Source organism: Xenopus tropicalis, chromosome 7 (genome assembly GCF_000004195.4).
Source record: "Xenopus tropicalis strain Nigerian chromosome 7, UCB_Xtro_10.0, whole genome shotgun sequence".
NCBI lineage: Eukaryota > Metazoa > Chordata > Amphibia > Anura > Pipidae > Xenopus > Xenopus tropicalis.
Window position 1 is genome coordinate 130,174,314 of NC_030683.2, and position 16,476 is coordinate 130,190,789.

Below are 16,476 nucleotides of genomic sequence, written 5' to 3' on the forward strand. Positions count from 1 at the left end.
CTTTATTTTCTGCTGAAACACCAGGTGGCGCTGTTTCCCATTCATTACATTGAGTGTGAAAACTGCTGATATCCTGAAACTAAAATAAAAAAAATATATAAATAGAAACCTCTGTGGAATTGAACTTGTTATGAGGTTTATATTCCCTTTAATGTGAGCACCCTTGTCACGTGACCTGTCTTTGCACTGAAAACCCGCCATGGGGAGGAGGGAAGGGGGGGGGATAATGTATCATCGCTGGAGCCGACGCTCTAAATCCTGTGGTTTATTGTTGGAACTGATATTCCCAAGCTGCTAGTTAATACAAATGAGCAAAAAATTGTCATTTCACAGGTGTAAAATAAAGACGTTTGAAAAAAACTCCTTCAATATTGTCATTGGGAAAAACATAAAGTGAGAATAAAGCGAATGTTTTACTGTAATTTCACTTTCCTTTGGATCCAGATTGTAGGATTTTTCTGCCAAACTCCGCCTCTTGGGAAGCCCAGATGTCACGCCTATAATGCTTCTTCTACTCCCATGTAACTGGAGGAGTCCCAAGCCGGACTTGGATTTCTTACTATTGAGTGCTATTCTGATACCTACTGGGAGCTGCTATCTTGCTCCCTTCCCATTGTTCTGCTGATCGGCTGCTGGGGGGGAGGGGGGGGATATCACTCCAACTTGCAGCGCAGCAGTAAAGTGTGCCTGAGTCTGAGCTTTCAGGAGGAGCCAGCACTACACATTAGAACTGCTTTCAGCTAACCTATTGTTTCTCCTACTTCCATGTAACTGGAGGAGTCCCAAGCCGGACTTGGATTTCTTACTATTGAGTGCTATTCTGATATCTGCCCCCAGTTGCCCAGATATAGGATTACACAAATACCCTGAAGCCTTTGGGCAGCAACCACCACTGCCACAATCTTTGTAAATGCCCCAGGGGCAGATTCCAAAGTGAAGTGCCTCCAACTGACGATGCCAGATCTCCCCTTGCATGGCACAGGAATCAGACATGGGGATAAAGGGACAGACTTGTTCAGTGCTGGGAAACTGTGCTTATTGCTCCCAACTCCAATTGCAGGAACAGAGAACAGGGAGCCGGATTTACTCACATCAGCTGGGATTCTCATTGGGGGATTTCTTGCATTTTAATGCAGTTTTATTGGGCAATATTGCTTTAAGAATACAACCCTGATGTTGCTGGACTACAGCTCCCAGCATGCCTCACCCTTCATTATATGTTACATTATTCTGGGATTTGTAGTCCGGCAACAGCTGAGTAACGGTTGGTTGAGCCGCGCTGTGCCGCAGGGTTTAGTTCCCCTTTAATTGTTTGGAATAAAGATGAGATTTTAGAAGAGCGGCAGAAATAAGTGCTTGTTTTCCATTTTATTGGAGAGAACTGCCTTATGCTATGGGTTTGGGGTGAGGGTGAATGCACTTTATTTTATGAAATTTTTCCGGTGGAATTGGTCTTCAGTTGGTTATAGTTTTTGAATTATTTGCCTTTCTCTTCTGACTCTTTGCAGCTTTCAAATGGGGGTCACTGACCCCGGCAGCCAAACCCTATTGCTCTGTGAGGCTCCAGTTTTATTGTTATTGTTATTTTTTATTCCTTATCTTTCTATTCAGCCCCTCTCCTATTCGTATACCTGTCCCTCATCCAAACCACTCCCTGGTTGCTAAGGTCATTTGGACCCTAGCAACTCTTTCCAGCTTTCAAATGGGGGTCACTGACCCCGGCAGCCAAACCCTATTGCTCTGTGAGGCTCCAGTTTTATTGTTATTTTACTTTTTATTCCTTATCTTTCTATTCAGCCCCTCTCCTATTCGTATAACTGTCCCTCATCCAAACCACTCCCTGGTTGCTAAGGTCATTTGGACCCTAGCAACTCTTTCCAACTTTCAAATGGGGGTCACTGACCCCGGCAGCCAAACCCTATTGCTCTGTGAGGCTCCAGTTTTATTGTTATTGTTACTTTTTATTCCTTATCTTTCTATTCAGCCCCTCCCCTATTCATATACCTGTCCCTCATCCAAACCACTCCCTGGTTGCTAAGGTCATTTGGACCCTAGCAACTCTTTCCAACTCACCCCGGCAGCCAAACCCTATTGCTCTGTGAGGCTCCAGTTTTATTATTATTATTATTATTACTTTTTACAACTTATCTTTCTATTCAACCCCTCCCCTATTCATATACCTGTCCCTCATCCAAACCATTCCCTGGTTGCTAAGGTCATTTGGACCCTAGCAACTTTTTCCAACTTTCAAACGGGGTCACTGAGTTTTATTGTTATTGTTACTTTTTACAACTTATCTTTCTATTCAACCCCTCTCCTATTCATATACCAGTCTCTCAAACCACTCCCTGATTGCTAAGGTAACTTGCACCTTAGCAACCAAACTCCAAACTGGAGTGCTGCTGAACTGAAAATGAAACCACCAAAAGAAAAAAAACGAAGACCAATTGCAAACTGTCTCAGAATATTACTCTCTACTTCATACTAAAAGCTAACTCAAAGGTGAACACATCTTTAAGTAACAGCCCGCCCCTGACATTTGCACTAGAATGAGTGTGTAAGAGTGTGAGTTTATGTGTGTGAGTCAGGGGCAAAGGCTTTGAATCAATTCTATAAAGAGAGCAACAGAAGGCGACTGTTTCCCTCACACTTTGCCTTTACCAACATGGCGGCCTTGGCAGCTGCCGCTCCACCAATAGCGTTGCGTCAGGAACCCTCAGCTGCTAAGCATTTCCGGTAAAGGAAGAGGCCGTTTCCGGAAGCGGCTTAGTCTGTGGAAGGAAGATGGCGTCTAGCGGAGGCTCTTCGGGGCCCGGCTGGGAGGTTGCGGTCCGGCCGCTGCTCTCAGCCTCCTACTCGGCGTTTGATATGAAGGAGCTGCCCCAGCTGGTGGCCTCGGTGATAGAAAGGTGGGTGCTGCCGGGCAGGGGGAGCCCTACGGGGGCAAGTACAGGAGAGCTGTGTCACTGCGGCCCTGACAGGAGCCACATCCCCGCTGTCACCCACTGGCCCCCGGGTACCGGCCGGGGACGTGGGACCCTTGGAACAGCCACTTCCTGTCTGTGGGCAGAGGCTTCTGGGAGTTGTAGTTTTCCTGCTTAGCGAATGGGCTTCACCTTTTCCTTGTTGCCGGGGTTTCAGCTGCTGCAGAAGCTCTTGGGGAAACAAATGTGGCAGTCATTTATTTAAAGGGACAGTACATGGAATGCAGGTTTGCTGGACATGAGGTGGGCGTGTATTCTGCCTGCGCCTTTAATAATAAAAAAGCTAATATTTTGCTTCTTTGTTTCAGTTCTAATGGTTCTTCCCCCAACCAGGGTTCAGCAGTGAGCTCTGTATAAACAAATCCTAAGCTGCAGCTTTGTGATAAGGAGCAGCTCAGAATACATTTGCTTTACCACCTTCTCCTTATCACAAAGCTGCAGAACTGGCTGCTTCTGAAGGGGCTGCATTTCAGATTTGGAAGCTGTAGATTGTCAGCTCTTTGCTTTAGCAGAGAGAGAATTGGAGTAATTGAATAATATGCCCTAGGTGCATGGCAGGATTTGCCGGCTGCTTTTCATTTAGCCAATCAGAACCCTTCACGTCATGTGACTTGTGCATTGGGCATGTGATTGATGTTGGACGATGGCGTTTGGTTGATTGGGTTGGATGTTGGTGTTTGGGATAACGTTGTGCCCAAATCTGGCCTTATAGGTTTAACTTGCCCTTTCTTTATAGTCTCTGGCATGTAAAGGATAAGTAGAATCAGTTTAGCTGAAGGCTAATGGTGGCCATAAACGGGCTGGCCATGTACCCTCTCTGCCCAATGGGTCACACACAGCGGGGCCGGCAACCAACCAGGATAAAGGCTTTTTTTTACAGATGTGGGTTCACCTTTAAGTTAACTTTTAGTATGTTATAGAATGGCCTATTCCTAGCAACTTTTCAGTTGGTCTTCATTTTTTCGTTTTTGAATTATTTGCCTTCAAGTCTCCAGCTTTCAGATGGGGGTCACTGACCCCAACATCCAAAAAACCAATGCTCTATAAGGCTTCAATTTTACTTTTATTTCTACTTTTTATTACTCATCTCTATATCAAAGCCATCTCCTATTCATATTCCAGCCTCTCATTTTAGTCAGCGCCTGGTTGCTAAGGTAATTTGGATCCTAGCAACCAGCTAGCTGCTAGAATTTCAAGCTGAATAAAGCTAAATAACTTTACAAATAATAAAAAATGAAGACCAATTGCAAATTGTCTCAGAATATTACTCTCTACATCATACTAATAGTTACCAGTTGGCTACTAGGGGTTGTTACTTTGCTGAAACAGTGTTGCACTTAGAGTTTGTTTCCTTTCTCTCCCCCGGGGCGGGTTGGAGACAACAAGTTGATACATCTGTGGGAATAAGGTGGAAAAAGTAACTAAAGGGCAGATTTATCCAAATGTGCCTCATACATAAAGGCTCTCATGTTCTATTCATATAGAAGCTTCTTTATCATTGGTTGAAACTCACCATGTGATATATACGCTCATAACAATCCCGTAGGAATGAGCAGAATGTGGGCGAGTTTTCGTGTATTAAAGTCAGAATTGACATTTTGATAAATCTGTTTGTTTGGCAGAACTTGAGGATAATTTGTCACTGGGGGGGGGGATATGGGCCCCTCAGCGCCCCACTCTATCCCTCTCATGATCCCAAGTCCAGTGTCGCTTATATTCAGTACAGCGTTGTCTTTCTACCGCGGCAATAAAGGGTCCTCTTGTTTTGTTAATTTGATTCTGGTTTCATGTGATCCGGGTGTGGGTGTCTCTTGTCCTGCAAACACTCTCATTGCTCAGAGACAGGGCCTTTAGCTTCCTCTGCAGTCTCCGTCCTGCGCTGTTTGGAATGTGACTTTTAGCTGTGGCCTTCAGGCTGGGCCCCCTTAGCCCATAACAAGGTTACAGATATATAGAAACATTGGGGTAACAGTCACCCTGCTATAGTTCCAGGGGTACCCAGGGCACAAATAAGCACTCACCCCAAATCCCCCCCTAACTGGCCTTCAGGCTGGGGCCCCCTTAGCCCATAACAAGGTTACAGATATATAGAAACATTGGGGTAACAGTCACCCCGCTATAGTTCCAGGGGTACCCAGGGCACAAATAAGCACTCACCCCAAATCCCCCCTAACTGGCCTTCAGGCTGGGCCCCCTTAGCCCATAACAAGGTTACAGATATATAGAAACATTGGGGTAACAGTCACCCTGCTATAGTTCCAGGGGTACCCAGGGCACAAATAAGCACTCACCCCAAATCCCCCCCTAACTGGCCTTCAGGCTGGGGCCCCCTTAGCCCATAACAAGGTTACAGATATATAGAAACATTGGGGTAACAGTCACCCCGCTATAGTTCCAGGGGTACCCAGGGCACAAATAAGCACTCACCCCAAATCCCCCCCTAACTGGCCTTCAGGCTGGGCCCCCTTAGCCCATAACAAGGTTACAGATATATAGAAACATTGGGGTAACAGTCACCCCGCTATAGTTCCAGGGGTACCCAGGGCACAAATACCCACTCACCCCAAATCCCCCCCTAACTGGCCTTCAGGCTGGGCCCCCTTAGCCCATAACAAGGTTACAGATATATATAAAAACATTGGGGTAACAGTCACCCTGCTATAGTTCCAGGGGTACCCAGGGCACAAATAAGCACTCACCCCAAATCCCCCCCTAACTGGCCTTCAGGCTGGGCCCCCTTAGCCCATAACAAGGTTACAGATATATAAAAACATTGGGGTAACAGTCACCCTGCTATAGTTCCAGGGGTACCCAGGGAACAAATAAGCACTCACCCCAAATCCCCCCCTAACTGGCCTTCAGGCTGGGCCCCCTTAGCCCATAACAAGGTTACAGATATATAGAAACATTGGGGTAACTGTTGTTGTGTCTGTCTGTCCCTAGTAGGGTGACTGTTGCACATAACTATAAACCCAGTGAGAATGAGGAATGAATGGATATTGGGGAGTTGTATCAGGAGTCAGAACCAGCAGTGCAGAGAAGGGAAAGGGACAGACACAGTGACAGTTTCACATAACTATAAACCCAGTGAGAATGAGGGATGAATGGGTATTGGGGAGTTGTATCAGGAGTCAGAACCAGCAGTGCAGGGAAGGGAAAGGGACAGACACAGTGACAGTTACACATAACTATAAACCCAGTGAGAATGAGGAATGAATGGATATTGGGGAGTTGTATCAGGAGTCAGAACCAGCAGTGCAGGGAAGGGAAAGGGACAGACACAGTGACAGTTACACATAACTATAAACCCAGTGAGAATGAGGGATGAATGGGTATTGGGGAGTTGTATCAGGAGTCAGAACCAGCAGTGCAGAGAAGGGAAAGGGACAGACACAGTGACAGTTACACATAACTATAAACCCAGTGAGAATGAGGGATGAATGGATATTGGGGAGTTGTATCAGGAGTCAGAACCAGCAGTGGAAGGGAAAGGGACAGACAGACACAATGGATATTGGGAAGTTGCTAACAATAGGGTCACTGCTGCTTGTTCCGGTACATGAGGATCTGAGTGCAATTTGAAACCAAAATGAACAGATGAATAATTCACATACCGCCCCCCCCCCCCCCCCCAGTTCCCTGCGGATGAAATGTCTGTTTCTGGCGCCAGTTCCGTGTAGTTGGCAAGTTGATAATTACTATTTGTGGCTGAGGCCTCCGCCTGACACTGGCGCATTGGGAATTATTTTTGGCCCCCCAGGGCCCATAAGGCTGATACTGTGCCGCGTTGCTAGTATCGTTACTGTAGCAACAGCGCATAGCGACAGGCCTCGGGGTCACTCATTTCTTTAACACTTTGTCTCTCTCTCCCCAGTGAATCGGAGATTCTGCACCACGACAAACAGTATGAGCCCTTCTATTCCTCCTTTGTGGCGCTGTCCACTCACTACATCACCACAGTGTGCAGCCAGAGTAAGTACTGGGACGGCCCGAGATCCAATGGGCCGGAACTGGGGCCACTGGGCTCTGTGAATACTTGGATCTGTTAGTAATGAAGAAATGGGGTAACTGTGTTATTAGAATGTGAGCAGCAGGGGGCACCATATTGTTTGAAAAGGGCAATTCACATTGTCTATGGCAGGGGATTTTCTGGCATATAGTAGCCAGGGCCGCTATCAGGGGGGCACAGGGGGGACAGTCGGGGGCACTGTTTATGGGGGGGCCCTGGCCAGCATAGCGTTAGGGGGGGGCACTGTGTATGGGGGAAATTGGGGGCACTGTCTTCAGTGGGCACTGTGTATGGGGGCAATGGGGGGCACTGTTTTGGGGGGCCCTGGCCAGCATAGCATTAGGGGGGCAATTGGGGGCACTGTCTTTGGGGGACACTGTAGGGGGGCCCGGGGCAGTTGGGGGGCACTGTCTTTGGGGTACACTGTATGGGGGGCCCTGGCCAGCATAGCGTTAGGGGGGCAATTGGGGGCACTGTCTTCGGGGGCACTGTGTATGGGGGGCCCTGGCCCGCATAGCATTAGCGGGGCACTGTGTATGGGGGGCCCTGGCCAGCATAGCAGTAGGGGGGCACTGTGTATGGGGGAATTTGGGGGCCCTGGTCAGCATAACGTTAGGGGGTCACTGTGTATGGGGGCAATTGGGGGCACTGTCTTTGGGGGACACTGTATGGGGGGCTCTGGCCAGCATAGCCTTAGGGTGGCACTGTGTTAGGGTGGGATACTTTTTTTTATCTCTGTGTGTACTTTTTGCTGATGGGAGGGGCCCCAGAAAATTTTGTTGTGAGGGGCCCCATGATTTCTGGTGGCGGCACTGGTAGTAGCTGCTACTAGTAGCTCTGTGCGTCTTTACCCTAATTTGCCTTTCTCTTCCCTGCAGTTCCTAGGAACCAGCTGCAATCTGTCGCTGCTGCCTGCAAAGTTCTGCTTGAATTCTCCCTGCTACGACTGGAGAGCCCCGACGAGGCCTGCGCTGTCTCCCAGGTGAGAAAAATCTACATGGCAGCACCTTGCCACAATCATCCAGGTCTCTCCTTGCCGAAATCTTTTAGACTCCTCCTTGTGTCATAATGAAATTTTTTTTTTAATTTTTCTGGTTCTACGGATGGTGATAGGCTATCTATTCCTGGCCCAGAAATTGACTGAATTCTTTTCAGGCATTTAAGAATGAATGGGCCCTTGAGAGCTTTTGTGCCCCCCCCTCCCTGCATGAGTAGTGGTTCTTCCCATGCTTTCCTGTTCTTAAAGGAACACTGTCATTGGAAATCCTGTTTGTTACAAACCAGTTAATAGAGCTTCTCCAGCAGAATCCTGCATTGTAATCTGTTTTTCCCATGGGGCTAGCCATATTCTTCATTTCCCAGGGTGCCACAGCCATGTGACCTGTGCTCTGATAAACTTCAGTCTCACTTTACTGCTGCGCTGCAAGTTGGAGTGATATCCCCCCCCCCCCTCACCCCCAGCAGCCGATCAGCAGAACAATGGGAAGGGAGCAAGATAGCAGCTCCCAGTAGGTATCAGAATAGCACTCAATAGTAAGAAATCCAAGTCCAGCTTGGGACTCCTCCAGTTACATGGGAGTAGGAGAAACAATAGGTTAGCTGAAAGCAGTTCTAATGTGTAGCGCTGGCTGAAAGCTCAGACTCAGGCACACTTTACTGCTGCGCTGCAAGTTGGAGTGATACCCCCCCTCACCCCCAGCAGCCGATCAGCAGAACAATGGGAAGGGAGCAAGATAGCAGCTCCCAGTAGGTATCAGAATAGCACTCAATAGTAAGAAATCCAAGTCCGGCTTGGGACTCCTCCAGTTACATGGGAGTAGGAGAAACAATAGGTTAGCTGAAAGCAGTTCTAATGTGTAGCGCTGGCTCCTTCTGAAAGCTCAGACTCAGGCACACTTTACTGCTGCGCTGCAAGTTGGAGTGATATCCCCCCCCTCACCCCCAACAGCCAATCAGAACAATGGGAAGGGAGCAAGTTTTACGTTTATACAAATATTTTTCATTCTGTAGAAGCACCTGATCCTGCTCATTAAGGGGCTATGCAGCGGTACCAGCCGCTTGGACCGAACCGAGATAATCACCTTTACAGCGATGATGAAATCCTCCAAGCTCCCTCAGACCGTGCAGACTCTCTCTGATGGTAAGCGCAAGCCGTCCGGGAGTTTTGCTTTTAGCTGCCTTTCCCATAATGTTCATTTTAACCATTTATTTTTTTTCTTCTTTAGTGGAGGACCAGAAAGAAATTTCAATTCTGCCGAGCCCAGAACTGCGCCAGAAAGAGGTCCAGATGAACTTCCTGAACCAGCTGACTTCTGTATTTAACCCCAGAGGGGCAGGCTCCCCGCCTCTTGCATCGCACACACAGGTTGGGCTCATTCACTTTCTTCCCTCCTTGTATCTCAGTGCAGTGGCTTTTTTATTAACGAACCTTGTCCTCAGGTGGAAAATGAGAGTGAAGATTCTACTGCCGATCCGGTGTCTAATGCCAAAACTAAGAGCATCTTCATAGCCCAGAACGTGGCCAGTCTCCAAGAACTAGGTAAGGCCAGATTGTCTGTGTTCTACTCATTAATGTTCATATAAACTCTCCATTCCCTAATGAGAACAAATCATCCATCAATCAATCCATGGTCCTGGTCAAACTGAATCGAATGCTTAAAATCACGCTTAATCACACAAACACATTTTTTTCCACGTGTTGCACACACGGTTCTTTTCAGATTCGGTTCGGTATTCGGCTGAATCTTTCACGAAGGATTCAGCCGAATCCCAAAATAGTAGATTCGGTGCATCCCTAGTTCTCATTGGTGTTTTGTGGTTTTTTTTCGTCTTGACAGGGGGATCAGAGAAGCTGCTGCGCGTATGTTTAAACCTCCCCTACTTCCTGAGGTACATCAACAGGTTTCAGGATGCCGTGTCGGCCAACTCCTTTTTCATCATGCCGGCTACTGTCGGAGACGCAACTGCTGTGCGCAATGGGTGAGTGGGAGCCGGACATACTGGGAAATTGGGAATCAAAAAGAAAAAAATGTTACATTTTTGTTACTGGTCTTTTCCCACTATGTATATTGCAGGTTCCACTCTCTCGTGATTGACGTGACTATGGCCCTTGATACACTGTCCTTGCCTGTCATGGAGCCCCTCACTCCCCAGCGACTGAAGGATGTCACCTTATTGGCCCTCAGCTGTTTGTATGCAGGTAGGGCCACGTGCTGCTTCCATCTTTTGCTTCCTGCGTATTTAATCTGTTTATAGATACACCATTGTCTTTTCTTGTATTCTCTATAAAGGTGTGAGTGTTGCAACGTGTATGGCAATCCTCCATGTTGGAAGCACCCAGCAAGTCCGAACAGGATCCACCAGCTGCAAAGAGGAAGACTATGAGAATGACGCTGCGACCATTGTGCAGAAATGTGTAAGTACAACAGGACCCATAGCTTGGTGTTACACAGACTCAATGCATCTCGCTTAACTTGATCCTTTTTCTACTTGCGTTGCAGCTGGAAATCTATGAGATGATCGGGCAGGCCATTAACAGCTCCCGCAGAGCCGGAGGAGAGGTAAGGGCTACTGAGATTTGTTTGTAAGGCAGTTGCTATGTACCACAGTGGTGTATGATATCTATTGCTTGCCCTATAAGCAAAGGATATGATCATTACATTTGGAATATTTGCCCTTGCATCTCGGGGAACACTTGGGTATAGTTTGAACCACTAGCAGGCAGGATTAAATAGTTAAAACAACTTCTCTTCCCTGGCTGGATCCTTCCACTGTTTCTCAAGAAGCTGCTTAAAGTGATCCAGGTCTGGAACCATGGGCTAGGCTAAGGATTAATCTCTTGTGAACAGTTCTGTTTTCTATAAAATGAAAAATAAGACCCTTACTTTCATCCGGGGAAGGTTCAGTGTAATAGGTTGCCCCTAGGTTATTCTGTGAAATACCCTATCACTTGGTGTTTCACTTTAAAGTTAGCGTTTACTATATCATATAATGTCCTATTCCTAGAAACTTTGCAATTGGTCTTCATTATTTATTTCATGTAATTTTTAAATCATCTCCCTTTTCTGCCTTTTTCCAGTTTTCAAATGGGGGTCAGTGACCTCGGCAACCTAGAAATTGTTGCTTTGTGAGGCCACAGTTTTGTTTAGCTTCCTAATCAAAGTCGAATTTCTCTTTTGCCGTTTATCTCCTGTAGCATTACCAGAACTTCCAGCTCCTGGGGGCCTGGTGTTTGGTTAACAGCCTCTACCTGATCCTGAACCTGAGCCCCACTGCTCTTGCTGACAAAGGGAAAGAGAAAGATCCCCTGGCAGCGCTTAGGGTTCGGGACATTGCGCGAGCCAAGGAAGGTGTGGGCTCCCCCAAACTGGGACCTGGGAAAGGGTATGTTCCCTCTCATTCAGCATACCATTTGCCTTACTGGTAGATATTTGTGTTTTATCCAATACTGCATACTTATTGTGTGCCTACAGCATTCCTTCTCTTATATTTATATATTTGAGAGGAAGCTGCTGTAGTGTTCCCCTTAGACAGTACAGTATTGTTTATATTAAATGAAAATACTGGAATATTACATATGGTTTGGAGCTGCCATAGTGTTCCCCTTTCAGTACAGTATCATGTATGTTTAATGAGATACCCTGATAGCCCAGTGTTAAAATACTAGAATATAAAATGTGTGTATATTTCTCTCCATAGACACCAGGGGTTTGGGGTCCTGTCTGTGGTTCTGGCAAACCATGCAATCAAATTGCTCACATCACTGTTCCAGGACCTGCAAGTGGAAACTCTGCACAAGGTGACTGTCAGCCATTTTTTTTTTACTTGTTCCCTTCCCCAATGCTCCATTCACATATAGAAATGTCGTTCTGATCTCTGCCAATGTTTATCACAGCAGCCATTGGACACAGACGGACCCCTGGCAGAGCTAAGCATTTCAGCTCAGAGCACATCTATTCAAAGGATCCAGCGGCTTATTGATTCCATCCCTCTGACCAACCTGCTCTTCACTATCCTGTTAACGTCCTACCGCAAGGTGAAGCAAATAATTTCCCATACAGTGTACCTTAGCCGTAATAGGCCCTAGTAAAGACCCAAAAATGAAAAAAAGAGAATCAGGGTGCCACAGCCATGTGACCTGTGCTCTGATAAACTTCAGTCACACTTTACTGCTGCGCTGCAAGTTGGAGTGATATCCCCCCCCAGCAGCCGATCAGCAGAACAATGGGAAGGGAGCAAGATAGCAGCTCCCAGTAGGTATCAGAATAGCACTCAATAGTAAGAAATCCAAGTCCGGCTTGGGACTCCTCCAGTTACATGGGAGTAGGAGAAACAATAGGTTAGCTGAAAGCAGTTCTAATATGTAGCGCCGGCTCCTTCTGAAAGCTCAGACTCAGGCACACTTTACTGCTGCGCTGCAAGTTGGAGTGATATCCCCCCTCCCCCCCCAGCAGCTGATCAGCAGAACAATGGGAAGGGAGCAAGATAGTAGCTCCCAGTAGGTATCAGAATTGCACTCAATAGTAAGGGATCCAAGTCCAGCTTGGGACTCCTCCAGTTACATGGGAGTAGGAGAAACAATAGGTTAGCTGAAAGCAGTTCTAATGAGTAGCGCTGGCTGAAAGCTCAGACTCAGGCACAAGGCACTGAGATGGCGCCTACACACCAATATTACAGCTACAAATACATTTGTTGGTTCAAGAATAAAATGTTAAATGGCAGAGGGAATTATTTGCTGTGTAACAGTGTCATATAGAAATAAAAATCATGGAGTCCCTTTAAGGTGCAGTGTGTAAGTTGACATGTATAATACTGACCCCTGATACCCCATGTGGGTTGCCAAGCAAACTGTATATATGGTGATCCTTGTAGTTCCTACACACTGTGCCAGTACTCGTCAACTTTTGTCCTTTACTACTCTTACAGGCTTGTGTCCTGCAGCGCCAAAGGAAGGGCTCTATGAGCAGCGATGCCAGCGCCTCTACAGACTCCAATACATACTATGAGGATGACTTCAGCAGCACAGAAGAGGACAGTAGTCAGGGTAAAGCAATGATCCATTAAAGGAAAACTATACCCCCAGGTCTCTATAAAAATATATTGCATGAACAGCTTATATGTAAAAGCCTGCTTCATCTAAATTAACCATATACTTTTTTAGGAGTACGTGCTATTGGGTAATCTGTTGGTTAAGTATTCATTCTGGGGGTATAGTTTTCCTTTAATGCGTGCAGATAGAGATGTCCAATCTGCTGTCTCTTGAACTAGATGACCCCATAGTGTCTGCATTAGGCTTTGCTATTTACCTTGTCCCTTGTTCCGTTCAGATGATGACATCGAGCCCATCCTGGGGCAGTGGTTTGAAGAAACAATCTCCCCAAACAAAGAAAAAGCCGTTCCTCCTCCGCCTCCTCCCCCACCCCCTCTAGAGAGCTCCCCAAAAGCAAAGAGCCCCAGCAAGCAAAATAACGGGGAAAACGGCAATATTTTGGCCAGCCGCAAGGATCCAGAACTGGTAAGAACAATTCCATTGTGTGGTTTACGGGAAGCTTAAAGGGCAAGTTTTAGGGGAGAGATAATAAAAGACTTCTCTCCCCCACCTCTCAGTTCCTCAGCCTGGCTTCCAGCACTTTGAACTTCATCACGGGCTGCATGCTGAATTCTCGTAGCAACTTCATCCGGAACTATCTGAGCGTTTCTCTGACCGAGCAACACATGGCCACTCTGGCCAGCATCATCAAGGACATGGATAAAGACGGCCTGAAAGGTAAGCAGCGATGACCCAAGAATAGGGGGTAGGTAGGGAGATGAAAGGGAGGGCAACTCCCACAGTTAGTACTAAGGAACCTGTAGCCAGTGATGCCAACATCCAACATTTTCTCCCATTTAATCTGTTTCCTAGGCTCCTCGGGTGAAGACTTTGCAGTTGCTTTGTACCAGTTTAACCACTGCCTTGTGACTTCAGATCTGCAGTCTCCTACACTACAGGTTTGCCTCTTCCAGGACAGGAATCAGAAATAATGGAGCTCCTTACTACTTATTTAGCAAGCCACATTCTAAATACAACATTCCCAGTCCTCCACTTTATGCTGTGGTCTGCAAATTAAACTAGACCATTCAATTGCGGGCCCTTTCACTGCGACAGGGTCTTTGTCTGGACACCTACTTGTTACCCCCAGACTTCAGCCCTGTTCCTGGATGCCCGTCACTGTATATTAAAATATAAGAGGATTAGGATTCTTGGTTAGATAGTACAGGTATGGGATCCCTTATCCAGAAACCCGTTATCCAGAAAGCTCTGAATTATGGAAAGCCCATCTCCCATAGACTCCATTTTAATCAAATAATTTAAAATTTTAAAACTGATTTCCTTTTTTTCTGTAATAATAAAACAGTACCTGTACTTGATCCCAACTAAGATATAATTACCCCTTATTGGGGCAGAACAGCCCTATTGGGTTTATTTCATGGTTAAATGATTCCCTTTTCTCTGTAATAATAAAACAGTACCTGTACTTGATCCCAACTAAGATATAATTACCCCTTATTGGGGCAAAACAGCCCTATTGGGTTTATTTAATGGTTAAATGATTCCCTTTTCTCTGTAATAATAAAACAGTACCTGTACTTGATCCCAACTAAGATATAATTACCCCTTATTGGGGGCAGAACAGCCCTATTGGGTTTATTTAATGGTTAAATGATTCCCTTTTCTCTGTAATAATAAAACAGTACCTGTACTTGATCCCAACTAAGATATAATTACCCCTTATTGGGGGCAGAACAGCCCTATTGGGTTTATTTCATGGTTAAATGATTCCCTTTTCTCTGTAATAATAAAACAGTACCTGTACTTGATCCCAACTAAGATATAATTACCCCTTATTGGGGGCAGAACAGCCCTATTGGGTTTATTTAATGGTTAAATGATTCCCTTTTCTCTGTAATAATAAAACAGTACCTGTACTTGATCCTAACTAAGATATAGTTACTCCTTATTAGAGAAAAAACAATCTTAGTGGGTTTAATTACTGTTTAAATATTTTTTTTTTGCAAACTTAAGGTAGGAGTTCTGAATTACAGTACCTTGTAATTGATCCAAACTAAGTTATAAATATTCCTTATTGGGGGCAAAACAATCCTATTGGGTTTACTCAATATTTAAATGATTTTTAGCAGACTTATGTTATGGAGATCCGAATTACAGAAAGACCCCTTATCCGGAATACCCTTGGTCCCGAGCATTCTGGATAATGGGTCCTATACCTGTACTTCCTGTATTTCATCCATTGCCTTTTCTCTATCTATGTGGTTTGCTGACAGCCTATTTTTTTCCCACTGGCAGAATGCTCTCCTACAGCAACTGGGGGTCGCTCCTTTAAGCGAGGGTCCGTGGCCTCTCTATATTCATGCCCAAAGCCTCTCGGTGCTGTCACGTCTGCTCCTTCTCTGGCAGCATAAGGCAAGCGCTCAGGGAGAGCCGGACGTGCCTGATTGTCTACGAGTTTGGGAGAGGTAGGGACACATTATATGTATGCTATAAGAATGTCCATCTTTTGTTATGAAGCATTTTAAAGAATGGTGCAGGCAGCTGTAGATTGTCCGGCCTATCCTCCTGTATCTCTCTCTTCCAGGTTTGTTGGGACTCTGAAACAGAATGCGCTGCAGGGAGTGCTTCCTGGCGACACCGAAGATGTGAATGTGGATCATCTTCAGCTGCTTCTACTGATCTTCCATAACTTGTCAGAGAAAGGACGCCGCACCGTGCTCTTACTGTGTGTCCAGACCCTGCAGGAGCTGTCGGGCAGCCTGGAGTCCCAACTCTGTACTGTACCTCTGCTGCTCGGCCGACTGCTGCTTGTGTTCGATTACCTGCTGCACCAGTACTCTAAGCCCCCTCTCTATCTGTTTGAGCAGGTCAGCAGAAACTTTTGTACATTCGTTTTTTTACATTTGAATTATTGGCTCCCGTTACTTGCCTTTATCTGCAAGTTAGTGCAAAACAGACACATCCATATTTTTATATTGTTTTTATATTGCATATTTGTTGATATTGTCCCTGTAATAAAGCAGTGGTCTTCCAACCTTTTTTGCACCATGGACCGGGTTTAAGCAAGGAGGACCAGGGGTGGTGGGTATAGACCTGAGCTTGTTTCCCTGCAACTAGATGCGCCCAGCACCCTTGCTCTTCTTACTCCTATCTAAGTGGTGACATCCCCTGACGCTAAATATGGAGATTTAAGTACTTTTCGCAAATAGTAGAAAGCTTCCTGGGCTTCGCATTGCAGTTGTCATGGAGTTTGTATCACAGGTAATTGGGACCCAGAGGTAGCCCAATTTACAACAGCCCACGGCCCGACACCATTCCCTGGCCCAGAGGTTGGGGACCCCTGTAATAAAGGGTGCGAAGCCGCCTTCTATATTGGACATGTGTAGTTCCCACAGCAGAGAGCGACAGGTACAAACAACCACCTCCTCCTTTTG

The 16,476-nt window shown here is 46.2% G+C and overlaps 1 protein-coding gene across 15 annotated transcripts in view; it reads left to right on the forward strand.

Moving 5' to 3' along the window:
* The first annotated feature begins 2,736 nt into the window (after positions 1-2,736).
* The window catches only part of ubr4 (ubiquitin protein ligase E3 component n-recognin 4), a 74,956-nt gene continuing 61,216 nt past the window's right edge, over positions 2,737-16,476 (forward strand). For 12 of the 15 annotated variants that reach the window (XM_031905467.1, XM_031905471.1, XM_031905472.1 and 9 more), the window contains exons 1-19: positions 2,737-2,909; positions 6,859-6,956; positions 7,872-7,975; positions 9,004-9,133; positions 9,219-9,358; positions 9,433-9,532; positions 9,831-9,972; positions 10,068-10,192; positions 10,284-10,408; positions 10,494-10,553; positions 11,189-11,376; positions 11,692-11,791; positions 11,888-12,028; positions 12,919-13,036; positions 13,320-13,507; positions 13,600-13,759; positions 13,895-13,980; positions 15,338-15,507; positions 15,627-15,909. In XM_031905467.1, the coding sequence (XP_031761327.1) occupies positions 2,785-2,909; positions 6,859-6,956; positions 7,872-7,975; positions 9,004-9,133; positions 9,219-9,358; positions 9,433-9,532; positions 9,831-9,972; positions 10,068-10,192; positions 10,284-10,408; positions 10,494-10,553; positions 11,189-11,376; positions 11,692-11,791; positions 11,888-12,028; positions 12,919-13,036; positions 13,320-13,507; positions 13,600-13,759; positions 13,895-13,980; positions 15,338-15,507; positions 15,627-15,909 (2,583 nt within the window). In that variant the 5' untranslated portion in view covers positions 2,737-2,784. The remainder of the gene's footprint in view (positions 2,910-6,858; positions 6,957-7,871; positions 7,976-9,003; positions 9,134-9,218; positions 9,359-9,432; positions 9,533-9,830; positions 9,973-10,067; positions 10,193-10,283; positions 10,409-10,493; positions 10,554-11,188; positions 11,377-11,691; positions 11,792-11,887; positions 12,029-12,918; positions 13,037-13,319; positions 13,508-13,599; positions 13,760-13,894; positions 13,981-15,337; positions 15,508-15,626; positions 15,910-16,476) is intronic. The other 3 variants (XM_031905469.1, XM_031905480.1, XM_031905481.1) reach the window with 1 other exon arrangement.